The sequence below is a fragment of the Aotus nancymaae genome, unplaced genomic scaffold (genome assembly GCF_030222135.1).
Source record: "Aotus nancymaae isolate 86718 unplaced genomic scaffold, 86718_ANA_hifiasm-v0.15.2.pri h1tg000053l, whole genome shotgun sequence".
In the NCBI taxonomy this organism is placed as follows: domain Eukaryota; kingdom Metazoa; phylum Chordata; class Mammalia; order Primates; family Aotidae; genus Aotus; species Aotus nancymaae.
The window spans coordinates 14,479,704-14,499,767 of record NW_026988467.1 but is presented as its reverse complement, the minus strand read 5'-3'; the positions used below and the strand labels follow the sequence as shown (position 1 = coordinate 14,499,767).

The window sequence follows — 20,064 nt, the reverse complement described above, 5'->3', positions numbered from 1 at the left end:
AGAGAGACAGGCAGCAGTGGCGGAGGACTGGGAGGCAGTACCCAGCTAGCTGTGGGCTTGCTAGTGCCCTGCTCCCCCACCAGCCCTCCACTGGGTCCCTGGTAAGAACACAGAGCAGCCCATCATAGGCAGACTCTTCCCTTCTGAGCCAGCTGCTTGGTGGCATGATGGGGCACAGCTGTCTCCAAAGCTGAAAGGCCCCAGGGTGTGTGATGGAAGCCACTGCCGGGGTGTGGTCGGAAGAGCCAGACTAGACTCCCACTCCTCCCCTCCCCAGGCTTCCCTACTGTACCCTGTCCCATCCCATGCTCGGCTGGTCCCAGTTTTCCCTCCCTCCCCTCCTCTTTCCCATCAATAAAACAGGTTCCCCTTCTGCCCTTGTGCCCTACTTTAAATGGACAGGCTCCAAGCTCAGCTAAGAAGCAGGGGAACCAGGACTCCCCTCAACCTCCAGGCACATAGAGCGCTCTGTCCAGCCAGCCAGCATGGGCACAAGGGAAGCAGGCGGAGCAGGGCTGTCCTCAGCCCCAGAGCTTCTGTGTGAACTTGAACAGGGGGCTTCGCCTCTCTGGACCTCAGTTTCCCTCATCTTACACTGGGCATGATAACCATGCCTGCGCTTCTCCGGATGTTGCAGGAAGTCAGTGAAATATGCAAGAATATTTTTCTGGGCATACAGTCAGGGGCCTCGACAGCGGCTGTTACACAGCGTTCTGTATCCGCACGCCAGGCCCTCCTTCCATGAATTACTTCCTTAACTCCCACCAAGCCTGTGTGGTAGACACTATTATTATCCCTGCTCATAACGGAGATGGCTGAGACACAGCCAGTTTAAATAACTACCCCAATTCCTTCAGCTACAAAGGAGTCTGTGCCCGTGGCTCTTACTGTTTGATGTCATTTGCCACAACACAGCAGTGCATGGAAGCCAGTGTTGACTCCACTTAACCAACGTGACAACAGCAACTGTGGAGCTAAGACCTTGCACAGACACCCAAGGGGTGACAGGCCAAACAGGTTTTGAACTTGGCTCTGTCTGACTCGGCCTGGTCTGCTTCTCCAACCCCCCCTCAGGTTTCTGAAGGGCTCTGCAGCTGGGCCTGGTGTCCAGGAGGGGCAAGTGACCCGAAGGCGACCAGGCCTCCGCCAGGGATGCTGGTCCACAGTGGGATGCTGGAGACAAGAAAATGCAAGACTTTGAGCACCCCCCAGTGGCCAGAGGTGAGTAGTGTTCGTGGCTGGAACCTGGAACCTAATTAGGCTGCTATGGCTGAGATGGGGGCTGGGACCCCTCCCTGGGAAAAAGCAGCTAGGGATGCTGAGTAAACACCCCCCAAAACTAGAAAATGGAGGCTGAGATGGGGGCTGGGACTCCTCCCAGGGAAAAAGCAGCTAGGGATGTTGAGAAAACACCCCCAAAACTAAAAAATGGGGCTCTATCTGGCACTGATGGCCACAGGACCCCTTGCATTCACTCCCCTGGAACAGAGCCTCACTGTGGCAGCCTAGGGTAGGAGCTAGGGTCTGAAACCCTGAGGACTTCATGAATGCCATTCCTCTGTTTGCTGGGAGCCTCCAGAAATCCTCTAAAAAGTCCTGACTCCAGGGCACAATGATGAACTGAGATCAAGTTTAATAATGCTAATAGTGTTGGATCAAAAAGCTCATAAAGACTGGGCCTGGTGGCTCAAGCTTGTGATCCCAGCACTTTGGGAGGCCAAGGCAGGTGAATCACGTGAGGTCAGGAATTTGAGACCAGCCTGGCCAATATGGTGAAATCCCATCTCTATTAAAAATACAAAAATTAGTTGAGCATGGTGGCACGCGCCTTTAATCCCAGCTACTCAGGAGGCTAAGGCAGGAGAATCACTTGAACCCTGGAGGCAGAGGTTGCAGTGAGCCAAGATTATGCCCCTCCTCGAGGAGGCCTTTGCGGCACACCCCATCCCACATTTGGGTGGTGAGGCTCTCACACAACACCAGTTCCTTCCTGTAGGAGCCCTCAGCACCATGTATAATCTTATACTTTTGCTTGTTTACTGATTCTCTCTCCCTCTATAGACTGTAAGCTCCATGAGGGCAGGTGGCCTGTCCATTTTGCTTGCCACTGTGTCCATGGCATATAGCAGGTGTTCAGTAAGCATTTCAAGCATTTCATGTACACGTTTGCAAGGCAGGAAAGCCAGTAGAATGTCAGCCTTCAGGCCCCATGGTTTCCACTCTACCTGGACAAGCCAAAGCCCCCTTCCACCTGCAGGGAGCTCTAGCCCAGGAGGCAGAGTACTGAGTGCAGGTTCAGCTCAGTCAGGGGGCTCTGGACAGTCTGCTCCCATCCAGAAAATGAGGGTATGCGGTTCAATGGTCCCCAGTGGCTCTTCTGGTTCTGACAAACTAACCGGCTCCAACCCCAGGCTGGAAGCCAACAGGTGGACCTCAAACACCCTGTTCTGGAGTAAACTGTGCCCCTCATATGTTGAGGTCCCAGCCCCCAGTACCTTAGAATGTGACGTCCTTGAGAAAGAAGGTCACTGCAGATGTGATTAGTTGAGATGAGTTGATACTGGAGAGGGACAGGTCCCTAATCCAGTGATTTGTGTCCTCATAAAAAAGAAATCTGCACACAGATGCACAGCCAGGGAGAACAGCACTCGGAGCTGGAGTTCTGCTACCGCAAGCGAGGAACCACAAAGCAGCTGGGAGCAAGGCCTGGAGCAGATCCTTCCCTAGTGCCTTCTGAGGGCACATGGCCCATTCAAACATGGACCCCAGGCTTCCAGGCTCTAGGATATGCAACTGTATGTATCTGCTATTTGTGGTCCTTGTCATGCCAGCCTCACCTCCTCCCAACCCAGGTGCCCAAACTGGTGAGTTGAGCATCGAGAGGGAATGGGCCAAAGGCAACCCAAGCTGGGGACCAGAGGGCCGGGGTGGCACAAGCCGGGCTCACAGTGTTCCATGGGAGCTGGTCGGGAGTGGTCCCTCTAGAACTTCCCGTCTGAGTCTCGGCAGATCTGAGCCCGTATTTACATTCACACACACGCTCTGTCTAATGGTGAGAAGGGTTTTTTCCCTCCCTCTTCCCCCTTTAATTAAAAACTATAAATGCCTTATCAAAAGCTAATTAAAAATACCAACACAGCGCCAAGTGGCAAAAAAAAAAAAAAATCAGCTCAGTACAAATATCCGTTTATAACCCTGCAACAGGCTGCGATGACGCAGCAACCACAGGCTGGCTGGCGGAAAAGAGGGGAGAAGAGACGCCGCCGGCCCTTCAGGCTCCTAAGCCCCTTCTAGGGGCCTGGGGGCCGCCTACACTCTCCGCTCAGCCCCCTTCATCAAACCGGGTTGAACAAGCCCAGGGCATGGGGACCACAGTACTCCACATGGCTGGGGACAAGGTGCGTCCGGTGCCCAGTCAGCATCATCTCAGTATAGCAAAGGAAATTCTCCAGGGGTGTGTGAGAATTAAGATAACACACATGCATTCAGCACTTCACTCCTTCCCTGGAGCACAGCAGCCCAAACATGGTTAGCCCTGCCCTCCTGCCCTCCTGATGTCGTTACCTGTGCTAGGGATGTGTCAATAAAACAACCCAGATGGAAATGCTTGACTCCACTGAGCGCGCTCTGGGCCTGGCCCTGTGTTTTGCCTTCATGGAGTCGTCTAACCCTCCAGGACCCATAAGTACTGGGCACTACCCTTATTCTCATGAAGAGCCCCAGGCACAACGAACAGAGGCCACTCAACAGGGGATACAGCTCTCATCGGGCAAAGTCTGAATGGGAAGTCAAGTCTCTCCAACCTGCGGGTACCTCTCTTATCCACTACAGTCTCCTGCCAACAGGCTTCGCTGTCCACATATAGTGAGCACCCTATTCCAGCAGGGATTCACGTGTGGGGAACCATTTATCAAACCTCAGTGGGGCTTGAGGATCTCCAAATCCCCTTGGCATCGAGATTTCCCAATTCATTCCTACCCAACCTCTGGTATCCTCTCTTGGTAGAGGATCTGGTATCCAGCTGGCATCCAGGACTGCCTCCCTCCCCCCATTCTCCCCAGTCCTCACCACTGGTCCGAGGGTAGGCAGCGAGGGTCCCATCCTGCAGGCCAGCGAGCAGGTGGAAGGGGCTATACCGCAGGCAGAGCACGGGCTGCAGACCTGGACTCCTGCAGGTCGCCAGGCACTGGGTGCCAGTGTCCACACTGCCGTAAAGCAGGATGCTGCGGGGAGAGGTTGGAAAAGCAGTCGTGACACACTGAGCATTCTCACCTGCTCACTACCCCCATGCCCTTCTAGCATGAGGGGCCATGGAGCTGCTCCCTCTCAGCCACGCCTTTCTGCTGTATGGCCAGGACATAGCTCCACCATGCAGGAGCTCACTTTTCTGTGGTTTTCTGGGATGATACCCTCCGCGGCCTCTGTCAGGAAGAGGACTCAGGGAGGCTCCAGAGGCAGCACAATAAAGGTACTGAGAGAGCTATTTTCAGGGTCACATGAACCTGAGTTTGAATCCAGACGTGCCACTTTCCAGTCTGACAGACCCTGGACTGCTAAGTGTCAGTTCTCCCTGTAAAATGGGGCAATGATCCTACTTTACTACCATAAAAGGAACAAAGCACTGACACGTGCTACACAGATGGACCTTGCAGGCGTGATGTTGAGAGAAGCAGGCAGGAAAGGCCACAGAGCATCTGAGTCCATTTACACAAAACATACATAATATGTGAGACATTCACATGAAACATACATAGTGTGAGTCCATTCACATGAAATGTACATAGTGTATATGAGTCATTCACATGAAATGTACATAGCGTATGAGTCACTCACATGAAACGTACATAGTGAGTCCATTCACATAAAACATACATAGTGTGAGTTCATCCATATGAAATGTACATAGTGAGCCATTGACATGAAATGTACATAGTGTATGAGTCATTCACATGAACGTACATAGTGTGAGTTTGTTCATATGAAATGTACATAGTAAGTCATTCACATGAAATGTACATACCATGAGTCATTTACATGAAACATACATAGTGTGTGAGTCACTCATGTGAAACATACATAGTGTGAGTCCATTCACGTGAAATGTACATAGTGTGTGTCATTCACATGAAAAGTACATAGCACGAGTATTACATGAAACATACATAGTGTGTGAAACGTACATAGCATGTCTATTCACATGACATGTACATAGAATGTGTCATTCACATGAAATGTATATAACACCTGAGTCTAGTCACATGAAATTTACATAGTGTATGAGTCTATTCACATGAAACATACATTGCATGTGAGTCTATTCACATGAAATGTGCATAGTGGGTGAGTCTATTCACATAAAATGTACATAGCATGAGTCTATTCACATGAAATGTACATAGCACGAGTCCATTTACATGAAATGTACATGGAGTATCAGCCTATTTACATGAAACATACACAGTGTGTGAATCCATTTATACAGTGTCCTGAGGAGACAAATCCACAGACAGAAAGTAGATAAGTGGTTTCCAGAGTCGGGGGCAGGAGAACGGAGGGAGATTATTTAATGGGTATGTGGTTTTTTGGGGGGGTAATAAGAATGTTCTGAAAGGCCCTTCCTAGGTCCAGGCCCTGGCTGGGCACTTGGCTGTAGGCCAGGCCTGGACTGTGCGGAGCTTAGAGAGGCTCCCACTGGCCTTGGTAACCTGAGCTTTTGCTCCTTCCTCTGTTTTCTTGTGTGGGAAAGGGGAGGGAAGACCTTGGCATTACAGAGGAGTGGCTAGGAGGCTCACCACCGGGCAGCACACAGTAGGTGCTCAGGAAACATGCTCTCACCTCGGCTCCTGCTCTCTAGGAGTGGGTGGAACGCACAGAGACACAGGGAGGACAGGACACGGCAGTGCCAGGCCTGGACTCCCAGGGGTGCAGCCCACCTCAGGTCTTCACTGATCCTCACTTTCACCTCCCAGTGCATGGAATGAACACTCCCTTTCCCTTTCTGCTACAGGAGGTGGTCTACCCATCCCGCACAGGCCACAGCTGGCCCTGGGCCTCCTGACTGTGAGTTGGTTTTGCTGACTCACAAAGCCCCAGACGTCTTACATAGGGCAGTCCCCTCTGCCAGTAGTGACCTCTTGATCTAGAAACACCCTGGAACCCTCACCCTGCCTAGCAAGGGGAATGAGGGCCACAGACGGTGAACATTCAGTGGCTATGTCTCAGTGGGCTCTCACAGCGGCCCTGCGTCAGGGGATTCTAGTCCCTACTTTATAGGTGAGAAACTGAAGTTCAGAGAGGTTAAATGAATGCCAAGGACCCAGAACAAGGAAGTGGGGAAGCCAAAATTCAAACCCAGTTCTGGCTGACAGCAGAGCCAGCACCCCCCTCCACCAGCCATGCTGCGTGGGAGGAGCCAGTCAACTGCACTGCAGGCGGCTCCTTCCTGGAGACCAGGGGCAAAAAATATTGGTGGGCAACAGGCAGATCCAGAAAGCAACAGGGACAGCCCCCAGTCACTGCCCAGCCCTGCACAGGCTGCCTTCACCCCTCCTCCCAGGCCCCTCACCTGCCATCCTGGAGCCCAAGGCAGATGGTTGGATGCACTGTGGCCGAGGGGTCAGCAGCTGTCTGGCTCTCGTCTCTGCTCTCTGCCTCCTCCTCCTCCGGCTCTGGGATGTACTCCATGCAGAGCACAGGGGATGCCAGTGGGAAGGACTTGACGGTGCGGGGTGAGGGCCGGTTCAAGGAGAAGATTTCCACCTGGCCCCCTGCGCCTTCCTGTCTGCCCCCAACCTGGGAGCAGAGACCCAGAGAGGCCATCAGGTGGGAACCACAGGAAGGAGCAGAGGAGGAACCTCAGCCCTGCCTTCCCAAGAACCCTATCCCTTGAGAGAAGCATCCCTTCTCCTGCCCACACACATCCTGCAGTCACAAAGGTCATTTATCCCCAGCTGTTATGGCAACAAATTAGCTTCAGGGACCACAGGAAATAAGGTAAGGAGCTAAGGTGGACTAAATACTCAGTCAGCTTTCTATTTCCTCCTCTGCAGGGTACATGTCAACCAATATAAAGTAAACATCTACTCCATCCCTTTAAGATGCCCTTCTCTGTGTTGATCATTGTTATACCTCTGTATCCAGCATATGATACATACTCAATATATTCTTGTTGGAGGGACGGATAGATGAATGGATGGGTGGACAGATGATGGGCAGATGGATGGAAAGATGCATAGGTGAATGGATGGGTGGGTGGGGGGATGGATGGATTAAATATATATTCTTGTTGGATGGATAAACGGATAGGTAGGTAGGTGGGTGGATGCATAGATAGGTGGGTGGATAGATGGACGGATGATGGACAGATGGATATACCACAGGCTAGAGCATGGGGAAACGATGAGAAACAAATCACTCTCAGAAGGGGAGCAGCAGTGAGAGGGCATAATTTGCAGCACAAGGAACATGGTGGAGGGTACCTCATTTGAATCAAGGGAGACTTTGCCAGGAAGCCCAAGGATAGAAAGGTGGGCTGGAATCTCTGCATGAGTAGGGCACTAGCTGGGCCTACCTCCTGACTCCAGGGGTGAAGATCCTGAGACCCAGGCCCTCTGCACAGCTCCCCCAGCCAGCCCTGCCTCCTTTGAGACCCAGGCCCTTTGCACAGCTCCCCTTTCACTTCCTTCTCAGCCCTGTCACCATTTGCAAAAGGCATCCTCTCTTATTTACTCCCTGGTTTTCTGTTGCTGCAAATGAGGTTGCACCTCCCAACTCCAAATACAGTGCCTGGCCCCAGAGATTCCCAGGAAGACCTTGCTGGATGAAGCTGCATGAGATGAGGCAGGCAGCTGCTGTCCCCAGCACCCCTCCCAGGTGCCGCTCTCCCCACTCCTCTCCTGAGGCCACAATGCCCAGGTGGGCAGGGGAGTGACTCACCCAGAGGTAGCCCTGTGGAAGGGAGGTGCTGACCACTGAGAAGCCCAGCAGGGGACAGTTGACAGGACTGTGGACCAGGCCCCCAAGCTGCAGAGACAGAGATGGTGCATGCAGGGTTAATCCTCGAGGTGCCCAGATGCCAATATTTGGCAGAATCCTGGGCCCTATCCAACTCTCCCTGAATTAGAATCCCTGTGGGTGGAGGCCAGGAAAGCGACATGCTTCACAAGGCAGTTCCTACCCGCTCACATTTGTTCTTCCTCTCCTAGAGCCTCCCGGCTAGAAGAGGCCTGCATGAGACTCCATCAGCCCAGGGCCTCTGAACTGAGCAGCTTCCAGGTAGTTTCCTGAAAGCCACTAACATCCATCCCTCCTCATTTTACAGACAGGGAAATGAGGGTCACAGAAGGCCAGTGACTACACTAGACCACAAGGGAGGTGAGTGGCAGGGCTGGGCATCTTGTGAGGGCCACACACAGAAACCAGGGCTCAGCCTGTCGCCGCTATCACCAGTAACCATTCCGCTTGCCCCCCTGAATCAGCTGCCCCAGATCCCGTGTTGGGTGACCTCTCTCTGAGGCCTGTCTCCTGAGCTAGACCTGGCCAGTCCCTCTCTCTGGCCAAGACAGCAATTCTAGGAAATGGCCTGGCCCTCTCATGGGCCACACTGAAGGAGGAGGAGACAGTGGAGACAGCTCTTGCCAGAGGGAGGATGCAGCAGGCCACTGGGTCCTTTTCCAGGCAGCTGCTGCCCTCTGCTGGTGCTGAAGGCTGCAGCCAGCCCCAGCCCCATTGTTACAATATTCTCACAAAATTTCTAACAGCCATGGGTGAGGGCCCTAAGAGGTAACCTCCTCCAGCCTCCTCATTTAGCAGATGCCAACTTGAAGGTCAGAAGGGGCTTTGCCTGGCTCAAGGTAACACAACATGCTAGTGGCAGAGGCGGGGCTAGAATTCAAACCTTCAATGCCTGGTTCAGGGCTCTTTCTATTCTGGTTGAATTCTACCCCAGAAGCCTGGCTGCACACCAGAGGCCTCGGCACTCAGGGGCCCCAGCTCTGCCTACTGAAAAAGTGGGTCCTCGCATTCAGAGCAGGGTCTTTGCTAAGCCTGGCCTCCGGGCTACCTGTCTTCTCTGCTTCCTGGTGGCTGCATCTAGCCGAAGGTGCACACTCTGCTGGGCTGATGCTCTCTCCGCTCCCTTGGTAGAGAGGGGACCATGGCAGCCCTGGCTCAGCCATTTCCATGGCAACTCCAGTGGGCCCTGATGTCAGCTGAGTCAACAGAGCCAGGTCAAAGATGACAGAAAAAACTCAAATGGCTCCTTCACAGGCAAGGCCCTGGCTCTAAAAGTCTTGCCGGTGCCAGGAAGCTGGGAAGTCAAGGCACCCTATGCAGAAGAGAGGAGGGGAGGCTGTGAAGGGGAGCAGCTTTGGGTATAGCCAACCCGGCTCCAGCCCCGGCTCAGCAGTTACTATCTGGATGGTACTGAACAAATCAGGTCCTCACCCACAGAGAAGAGACCCTGAAATCTCTCAGGATGGCCATGGGAACTGGAGAGGGAAGGTGTAAAGCTCCCAGCCCAGGGCCAGGTACCTAGTACCCTGCAGCTGCTAAGGCTTACCAAGGGCCTCCCATGGGATATTCTAGCACTTCACACACATCAGCTCATTTCGTCAGAGCAATGTGATGAGGGTAGAACGATCACGGATGAGCAGGAGACAGGGTACACGGCCAACAGCAGTTCTGGCTGAGGTCAGCGAAGGTCAACACAGAGCCAATGGGCTGGTGAGCCTATGGCCACAGATCCCCTCTGGGTCTGGGCTATACCCTCTAGGCCCCCAAGGTGCTCGAGTTTTAAAGCATCTCAGAGCAGGCAGCACTCTCATCCCCATCCCCCAGGCCCTGTCCCCGGGCAGGCTCTGAGACTGACCGTCAGGGGAGTGGGTTTGCACTGAGCCCTCCCTGCCCTCCTGCCACCCCTGCAGGGACAGCATCTCCCCTTGGATGGAGCCAGGGGTCCAAGAAGAACCTTCGACACCCCAGTAGTCAGGCCTTCAGAAATGCCACAGAATAGATTCTGGTGTCCTCTCCTTTCTGGGGACCAAGGTGTCCTCAGGTGTTTGCTTCCATTTCTTGAGCCCTGAGCACACCCCATGCAACTGGCTAAACATGCGACCAGAATCATAGTCTCTAATCCTCATGGTGACCCACTCTGGGAGGTGCTGTGACCACCCCAGTTTAAGATAGCATGAACTGAGGCAGGATTCCTGATGTCACACTGTTGGGATCAAATTCAAGGCAGGTGGCCCCTGCTGATGCTCCTTCACCCTCCCAGCCAATTCCCTAGAGTCAGAAGGTCTTGGTGTGGCCCAGCATGGGCAGGGGCCACTGTCAGCACAGATGAGACCTATTCCTGCCTCCTGTCCCAACTCCTCTCATCCCTTGAAGGAAAGAACCCAACAAACCCTCATCCACTGGTACCAGAGCACTAACCCTGTCCACACTGTGGCCAGCAACTTCCTCAGCCCAGCCCAAGCCCTTCCTAGACAAAGAGTATGGGCTACTGGTTGTCATGAGGCCAGGCCAGAGCTGGAGGCCCCCCTGCCCCAAGACCACCTGGAAACGTGGTGGGCTGATAGGGGGCCTAGGCAGCGGTCCGCACACTCACATCTGTTTCTGCAGTAATTGGACAGGGCCCTGGTACTCCGAGGCCCTAATTCATCAGGCTGCCAGCACAGAGCTAATGGGGCACATTTGTCAGAACTGGTGGTGGGGTGTGGTGCGGGCAGACTGGGACAGCGATTTGAGGCCAGCAAGTGGGGCCATACAGGCTCAGCTCTGGCTTCTGGGGGCTCCACAGGCCTCTTACCCACAGAGATCCACTCGCCCCCCTCCACTAGCCCCGGTGCTCCTCAGGAGGCACTGAGCCCGGCCATCAGGACTGAGGATGCTTCTGGCGACGTGTTCCTGGGCCCCGAGAGCTCCCACTGAGGAGGTTCGTGTACCCTGGTTCCCCAGGTTCGAGGTGGCAGAGGCTCCCCATCTGGATGGGGGTTTCTTTTGGGGAGGCCTTGGTGGCACTGGCCAGCCTGTGACTTCACCACGGGGGTCTGATCTGTCAGGGCTTGGCCTGCATCCTGTGTTCTCAAGAGACCCAAGGTCCTGGGGGAGACAGAAAAATCCAATGCCCACCATAAAAGCCACCCAGGGCCAGCCTTTTGCAGGGATGCGCTAAGGCCAAGCTGGCTGCAGGCACAGTGGGTCCTGATACTTCCTGCCTGCAGCCCAAGGCCCCGGGGCCCACAGGTAAGCCCCATCTGGCATACTCCATCTGTCACCACTTCAGCCAGGCCCTACCCCAGCACATCCCCAGTGAGTCCCCATCTCCCTTGCCCACTGCCTCCACCAGGGCTGGGACCAGGGTGATGGACCAGGGCACCCAGCTTGGGTGCAAAATTTAAAAGGGCACCAAAAACTCAGTCACACACACACAAAATACAGTCAGGCAACTACAAAAAAAATCAATATTAATGCAAAAAATCCACAATGAATAAGTATTTAAGACTTTACAGACCAAACTTCACCCTGCACTTGCACGACCTTGGCTCACTCACTTCACCCTAATCCTGGCCCTTTACGTACCAAGAAACAGAAAGAGCGGCCAGACCACAGGCAGATATTTGCTGGTGTGATCATTTGTAAGCACTGCATTAAAATAGTATTTATCTTGATTACTGAGATTTTTGACATCTGCTGAAATTTTGTGCCCAAGGCGAGGGCACCTTACTCCAGTCACAGCCCCGGCCTCTGCCCACAGCAAGTCCTGTCACATCTCAGCAGGACCCTGAGCTAAGCTCTGGGCTGCTCCCTTGATAGCCACTCTTTTTTTCTTTCTTTCTTTTTTTTTTTTTTTCCTGAGACAGGGTAGGCTGGAGTGCAATGGTACCATTTCGGCTCCCTGCAACCTCCGCCTCCTGGGTTCAAGTGATTTTTCCCCCTCAGCCTCTCCAGTAGCTGGGACTAAAAATTTGCATCACCATGCCCAGCTAATTTTTGTATTTTTGGTAGAGATGGGGTTTCACCATGTTGGTCAGGCTGGTCTCAAACTCCTGACCTCAAGTGATCCACCTGCCTTGGCCTCCCAAAATGCTGGGATTATAGGCGTGAGCCACCCCACCCAGATGATATCCTTTCTTATTTATTTATTTATTTATTTAATTTATTTATTTATTTACAGAATCTCACTCTGTTGCCTAGGCTGGAGTGCAGTGCTGCAATCACAGCTCACTGCAGCCTCCACCTCTTGGGCTCAAGCAATCCTCTCACCTCAGCCTCCCAAGTAGCTGGCACTACAGGCTCACACCACCACGTCCAGCTAATTTTTGTATTTTTTTGGAGAGATGGGGATCTCACTATGTTGCCCAAGCTGGTCTCAAACTCCTGGATTCAAGCGACCCTTCCACCTCAGCCTCCCAAAGGGCTGGAATTATAGGCATGAGCCACCGCACCTGGGCCCGGTATCCATTCTTATCTGCAATTCACTCTCACACACCAGCCAGAAGGAGCCAAAAAGTCCAAACTATAAATCAGATCATGCCAGTCTCCAGCTTGGGAAGCATCTGTTTCCAAGGCTTTTCACTGCTCTGAGAACAAAATCCACACCTGACCCAGCCTGCGAGGCTGGCGTGGTCCAGCTCACCCACCAACTGACCTCAGGGCCTGCCCTCTCTCCTCCTGCCTCGCCTGGCTTCCCCCCCTGCTCCTGCTGCACCCTCTGTGTGGGTTTGTCTACTGGGAATATTGTTCCTATCCCTGGGCTGAATCCTTCCTGCTGTTCGGTTTCAGTTTAAATGTTACCTCCTCCAAGAGGCCGTCTCTGAACCCCAACTCTGTGGCCCCACTCATGTATCTATTGTAGGTCAAGACAGAGCCCAGTGGGCTGGTAAACTTTGGCCTAAGCAACCCTGGCCACAGACCCCCTGTGGCTCTGGGCAACACCCCTTAGGCCCCCAAGGTGTTCAAGTTTTAAAGCATCTCAGAGCAGGCCCTGATGTCTTTATTACTCACCTCACTCTTCTATTTCCTTTAGTTTGCTGGGTTTTTGCCTCTCTCTCTCTCTCTCTCTGCTAGGATTCAAAGCTACGTTAAGGGTTTGAACCTTGTATGTCTTAGTCACCACTGTATTCCCAGGATCTAGCACACAATAGGCGCTCAACAAATTACATGCAGAATGGACAAGTGAACAAATGAACTCACATCTCAAGGGTTTGTTCTTTCAGCTGTTTAGATCCCCAATCTACAGCCCAGTCGGCACCTCTCTTGTGGCTCACCAGTCTGGGCCTGGGTCCCCAGCAGGGGCTCCCATCCCTGAAGCTGAGGTGACCTCATCTCCCTGGGAAAGGAGAGGCAGGAGTTGCTCCAGACGGAGGGCAAGCTAGGATAGGACGTGAGGGCTGGTAACCGTGGGGGCCGAATGGCCTCGTGGTTAAGACCCTGGGGATTGTGATCAGGCAGGCCAAGGTTCAAATTCTTACTAGCTGTGTCCTTTTAGGAAAATCATGGCACCTGTCTAAGCCTTAGTTTCCTTATCTGTGAAACAGATAGGGGAACATCTACTCATGAGGTTCTTATAGATATTAAAATAAGAGAGTGGCAGGAAAGCAATGGGGGTACACAGCCGGTGCCCAACATGCATGAGGCCTGATGGCGCTGGAGCATCCCATGACGAGGACAATCCCTGCGCCAAAGCCGGCTCCCGCCTGGCGGACCACAAAGCACACAACCCACAGTGTCTGTCACAGCCATTTTGGCATGATCTGGAGTCACGCCATCAACAGATGAGATCATTGCTGTTTATTATCCCAAAATAAGGGAATTTTCCATGCACTTGACCCACAGTGGTCATTCACCCCCATTTTTTTGGTGGGAAAGCTGATTCCCAAAGCAACAAAAAGGTTTGACCAACCCTGACAGTAAGAATTTAGAAGCCGCAACTGGAACCTGAGCCTTCCCTGCTGTGGGTGCTCCCTGGAAACTCTGGTTCTCCCAGGCGAGGGGGAGCCGCAGCCACCTTCGAGGTCGGCTCAGCAAGATCCGCTCCACTCACCTGCAGGCTGAGCGCCCGGGAGGAGAAGGCAGGGATGCAGCAGGCCAGGATCGGGCACCAGAACGGGGCTTTGCTCTTCTTGTCCTCATCTGGGCATAGCCAGCCTGGCTGGTTCTCCTCCCCTACAGCAAGAGGAAGGAGGTGGGTAGAGCTGGTCAGAATCCAAGGACCAACCGGGCCATGAGGAGCCCTCCAAGCCCAAGGCAGCCACTGCTGGCCCCAGAAGCCTGGCCCCACCCAGTCACTCCCCACCCTACGCCTGCTGGACTGAGATGAAATCCAGCCTCGGGAGAGATGCTGTGGCCAGGGTCTCAGGCAGGGAGCTGAGAAACTGAAGGTCCCAGCTTGACCTCCCTACTGCTGAACACCCCACAGCCTGCAGGAGCTGGGTGACTCCCTGTGCAAGTCACCCAACTCTTTAAGCCTCGATTTCTTTGCCTAGAAAATAGGAATGCTAGAAATGCCTTCGTCCTGTGGTTGTTGTGAGGAGCAAATGAAATAATAGGTATGAAAGGGTTTTAAAAAATATATATAAAGATGCTGAACAGAGTCCAGGCCCCTGTCACCTTGAATTTCTGTTGCAGAGTAGGAGGCAGACCATGAATGAGCAGAGGACAAGAGGCCCTCACACGTGCCTGTGGTGGTGATGGGAACGTAGGAGAATCGCATTCCTGCTTCCTTCAAGACTACCCTGAAATTAGGAAGCCACCTGCCTCCAGTTTACCCAGCCCAGCTGTGCCTCAAAGCTCCCAGGGACCTGTTACAAGCACAGATGCCCACCCCGATCCCAGGCCCAGGATTCACCATGGGAGACCACCATGCTAAAGAGCATCTGCTAAACCTCGTTCTCTGTGAAGGCTCCTTTCCACGGCTCAGGGCTCTGCTCACGTGCCCCCTCCTCCGAGACGTCCTCCGTGATCACCCTGACTACAGTGGCCCCCTTCTCTCAGGAATCACTCTAAAGACCCCATCTTACTTTCCTCACAGCCTGCATGATGATCTAAGATCATCTTGCCTATCGACTTGTCTGTGGTCCATTCCCTAAGTCTCTAATCTCAAAGCTGTAGTCAGTGGGGGTCTGCACTGTCTCAGCCACCACTGTCCCCTGACACCCGGCACACTGCAAGGTACATAACGAGTGCTCGGAAAACATTGCTGGAAAGAATGAATGAAAGGAGGGAGGGAAGGAGGGAGGGAGGGAGGGAGGAATAAACCACCGTCTGTCCTGAAGAATTCTTGTGAGGGAGCCCCTCCTTCCTTCCACTCCCTAAGAGGACTCCCTTCCAGGAAGCCACAGCAGGGGCAGGCATGATGAAGACACTACCTACTATGCGCCCACACATCAGGCACCACACTGAGTGCCACTGCCTGTTCCCTGGCTTAGTCTTCACAATCGCTGAGCACAGTCAGAATCGTTATTTTCACTCTACAAAGGATGACACTGGCACTCGGGGATTAAGTGACCCAGCCAGGCCATAGCCACGGCTAGGGGGCAGCACCCAGATCCAGGCCTGGGTCCGACACCCAAGTCTGAGTTCTCTGCACTAACCTAGGCAGCCTTCAGCAACCCCGCCCATTGATGCTCCGTCGCAACGGCCTGTGGGCACAGATGCTGGAGTAGCTCCGCCGCAGGCAGCCAGAGGAAGAAGCCACTTAATGCAGTGACCCCAAGCTGAGGAGCACCCAGAGTGCCGGAGCCACAAGGGCAGGTCACAGACGGAACCGCTGTGATGCAGCCTCCCCACCCCACGCACTCCTCCATGACAGAGAGGAAGCTGGGACCTACGGCCAGCCTGCCCCTGCCCTAGGAGGGGCCAGCTCAGCCTGAGAGTGCCTGTCGGCCACACTGGGGCCCCCTGACACCACAGCGTCCTCGCTCAGCAGCCAGGCCCATCCTGCTAAAACTTACAGCTGACCTCACTGTTCCCCTGCTCGGAAACATCAATGGAGTCCCAGTCTACCCAGAATAAGATCCTAACTCTTCCGGAAGAGCTACGAAGACCCCTTCCCTCCCCAGCCTCCTCCCTCGGCCACCGGCTCCACTGTGCTGGACTGTGCTCAGCAACCTCATCAGGACGGGCCCGGAGGTTCCCTCTGCCCAGAACACTGCCCCCCAGCTCCCCAGGGCTGGCTCTGTGACTCCTCTCCTTCTCAGAGAGGCCTGCACTGCCCATGTCCCCTGCCCTGGCCTCTACCACCTGCCGTCTCAGCCCGTCGGAGGGCATCACGCCTCTCACAGCTACTCCCTGCTCCTCCACCCGCGTGGCTCTTCTTTGTTCATGTGTGTGCACATGTGCGTGTGTGTGCACGTGTGCATGTGTGTGCATGTGAAAGTAGGGGCTCCCTCACTCTGCTGTGTTCTGTGAAGGCCAAAACCTTCCACCCTATTTCCTTCTACACCTCACCCGACCCACTCACGCAGGGCTGGACCCACCACAGACCATCGACACATCTGGGAGAGGGAACAAAAAGTCTCTTCTCAGAGCGTCGTTTTCCAGGTTTGTCAGATGTACCCATGACATGAACGTTCATCTGACTCGCTTTCATCAGAGAGATCCTGCTGGGTAGAGAGATGGGCTGGACATGGGTGAGGAAGGGCTACCCTGAGGGCAGCACCCATGCCTCCAATGCCCGGGAGAGGTGGCATCTGAATGCTGGCACAGCAAAAAGAGCTAGAATGAGGGGGCAGGTGAGGATGCTATTTGAGAAGAGAAATACATTCGCAAATGTCAGGCACGACAATATGAAGGCGCCAGCACCCAGCAGCTCATACCCTCCGGCCTGAGTCACTGAGCGGCAAACTCATTCTTGAAATGGGCCCAGAGGCATCCTCCATGTCGGGCCCTCTACCCTGCTGGGCCCTGGGAACAGAGTCATGAAGGCCTGATCCCTGCCGGCAGGGAGGAAAGGCCGACATGAGAGACCCTCAGGGAAAGGGCACGACTGCATGGGGCATGCACTGCCATAACAGATCCCTCTATGGGCCCCGCACCTCACAGTTTCCACGCTGCCTCACTGCATCCTCACAGCCATCACCGGAGGCAGGTACTTCCATCCGCACTCCATGCTGGCCAGCAGAGGAAAGGGGAAAGCAGGAGAAGGGCCCAGGCGCCAAGGAAAGAACCCACCAGGGCACCTTGCGACGCAGCTCGCCCCGGGGCAGCACGGCGCTCCTAGCCTCTCCCAGTGTACCAGGGCTCACCACGCTGCCTCTTGGACAAGCCCCAGGGCAGCAAATAAAGATAGGCCTGATTTGAGAGCTTGTCCCTGCTCTCAAGGAAGGTACAGTCAAGCAGACCCTCACCTCTACCAGACAAGAGCTCTGGTCTGGACCCCCGGTTCCTCACCACACAGCCTGCAGGCGCTGGGCAGACAGCATCTCCCCGCCCCAGCCCCGTCGCCAGGGCACCCAAGCTCATCTCCTCTCTTTCCTCCCTGAACACCCACAGCCCATCAAGTCCTGGCAATTTACTCGTATGTATTTTTTTAATGATCTGACCTTCTCCTTCCAGATGGTGCCTTCCCTGCCTGCGGCTGGGGACGTTATAAGAAAATGGAGTCACTGTTCCCCATCTGCCACTGCCATTGTTCCCGTCACAAAACCAGAGCGGCGGAGACCAAATTAGAAGGCTGCTGTCGCCGAAAATTGAAAGCCCGCTTGGGATAAGTGACATTAAGAACTGGCACCAACGGCAGAGCCGTGATTTCCAGTTGACGCTAAGTGGGGGCTTATTTAGCACCCGGCTCTGTTTGCCAGCACCCCCTGGGCCTGAGAGCCCCCGTGGGACACAGGGAGCAGCTCCAGGGTTGCAGCTCCCCCAGTGCCCTCAGAACAATCCCCTCTGGTCTGCTAGATGGGCCTGGGCAGATTGCACCTCAGCCTCCAACTCGCTGTGTGACACTGAGCCAGGTACTTACCCTCTCTGAGCCTGCAGCCTCAACTAGAAAATAGGGGAAAGAACTCCATCCGTCTGGAGTTGTGAGCACTGGAAATAATATACATCCTGCCTAGCAGACACCAAGCACTCAGGAAGTAGCAGCCATGATGGTCACTGTCCTTGCTGTTCATGGTCTAACCACTGCTATCACCGAGGGCAGCTGAGCCCACCATGGGCCCTGCCCTGCTTCTCCAGCCTGACCTGCCTCCCAGATTCCTACTGGGCTCAGTTCCAGCATCGTGCCTTTACTGCTCTCCTTGAGCTTCCCAAACTTAAGACCACCTTCCAGATGCTGCTCACACCTCCCCAGCACCATGGAGATGCTGCTGGCCATAGCCACAGATGTCAGGCTGGGCCAGATGTCAGGCTGGGCCAGACCTCAGCAGGCATCTCATCCAACCACCTGTCCCCTGCAGAGGGCCATGGTGTCCAGGGAGGCCAGGCAACTGGCACAGTCTCCCAGCTGGGGTACAGGGTCGGGCTCCAAGGCCATGGCCTTGCCCCCACTCCTGGAGAACAGACCCATCCCTCCCAGCTGCAGGGTGTGGGCAGATCCCACCACCAGCCTGTGGGACAGGGGTGAGGGTCTAGGACGTGGCGGGGTCTAGAACGCACTTTGCACGCTGCCAGGGCTGTGCTCAGGACCCAGCAGCTGGAGTCATGACTGCAAGGAATACTGGCATCAGTGTGACGACACGGGCCGGAAAACTAAACCAAATGAGAGGCGGCAAGGGAGGGCGCAGCCCTGCATTCAGGCTTGCTGCCTTGGGCCACCCGGATATATCCCTGTGAGTCTGGCATTAGCCCATGGACTGCCAGGCCCACGTCCCCTTGAGAGGTGGGAATGAGGAGCGCCATGGGTGGAAGGAGCTCCACCCAGGGAGGGTAAGGGGCAGCAATGCAGCTTTGTGAGCAGAGCAGGTGGTGAGGGGAAGGGTATAGGAAGGGAACTCAGGGAGCCGCCTACCTTACCTCTTCCTTCTCTGGGACCTTCCATCTACAACCCTGTTCTGGAGCTTTTACTAACAAGAACCTAGCTGGTAGAAAGAGGCCCTATACTGAATCATGTGTGACCTCAGAAAGGCCATTCCTCATCTAAGGTGCAGACACCCCTGTCCTAGGAGCCTCTCTCACAGCTCCTGTGTGCCAAGGGCTGGCTATCTAGACATCTCCCATGCACTGTCTCCCCACATTTTCACGACAGCCCCATGCAGGAGGCACTGGCATTTTCCCCATTTTCTGGTGGAAAATCCAAGGCGTCTCAGAGTTAGTTTGCTGGGATGACAGAGCTGGTCAGTGGCGGAGCTTGGAATGGAACCCACGTGGTCTGGCTCCATTTCCCATGGCACTGAGGACCACTGCTTACTGCCTCTCAACCCTTCCTGTGTGCCTAAGAATGCCACAGGGCCCTTGGAGACCTAGTCCAAGTTACAAATGGGAAAACTTGGTCTCGGGATGGAGTCTGCTCTTTCCAGGACCACAGAGCATGGTGCTGGCCATGCTGGGGTTTGAACTGGGTCTCCAGATTCCCCAGGGCTGCCTGCCCCTCCAAAGGACAGAGGTGGTCCCTTCTCCCAGATCCCAGGTCCCACACTGCATCCTCTCCTTTCTCAGTCTTCAGATTATGATCCTGACACACTGTAGTCAGGAAAGGAGGAAGATACAGAAAATAAAATAAACGAATAACATCCTTTGTGAATAAATGTTTTTAACATATTCTATTTCTAACAGGCTCATATTATCATCCCCTCCCAAACCAGGCACTGCAGATTAAAAAAAAAAAAAATACTGGCAAAATAAAAGAAACAAATTATTCAAGCCCCAGGGGAACCCAGGCATTCAAATAAGATTTCAAATGACTCTCCTTCCATTAAAACTTTTGCTGCAGTGAAGCTGTGTGGAGATAAGGCAGCCCGGTGTCTTCACAGGCTGCCGAGAGCTGGGGCTGCCTGAATCTCAGTCTTCCGTCTCTCCAGCACCAAGCCCCACCCAGCAAAGCATGTGTGGTTCAAACAGGAGATTCATCTGCCTTTAAAGCAGGTGTGCACATGGGGCTTGGGGGACACTTCCCAGGATGGAAGT

The 20,064-nt window shown here is 54.2% G+C and overlaps 1 protein-coding gene across 8 annotated transcripts in view; it reads right to left on the bottom strand.

The window, feature by feature from the left end:
- ARHGEF10L (Rho guanine nucleotide exchange factor 10 like) overlaps positions 1-20,064 on the bottom strand; it is a 177,960-nt gene that overhangs the window by 35,263 nt on the left and 122,633 nt on the right. For all 8 annotated transcript variants that reach the window (XM_064363360.1, XM_064363357.1, XM_064363356.1 and 5 more), the window contains 4 exons: positions 14,045-14,166; positions 7,936-8,022; positions 6,566-6,792; positions 4,069-4,223 (listed from right to left, as the gene is read on the bottom strand). In XM_064363360.1, the coding sequence (XP_064219430.1) occupies positions 4,069-4,223; positions 6,566-6,792; positions 7,936-8,022; positions 14,045-14,166 (591 nt within the window). The remainder of the gene's footprint in view (positions 1-4,068; positions 4,224-6,565; positions 6,793-7,935; positions 8,023-14,044; positions 14,167-20,064) is intronic.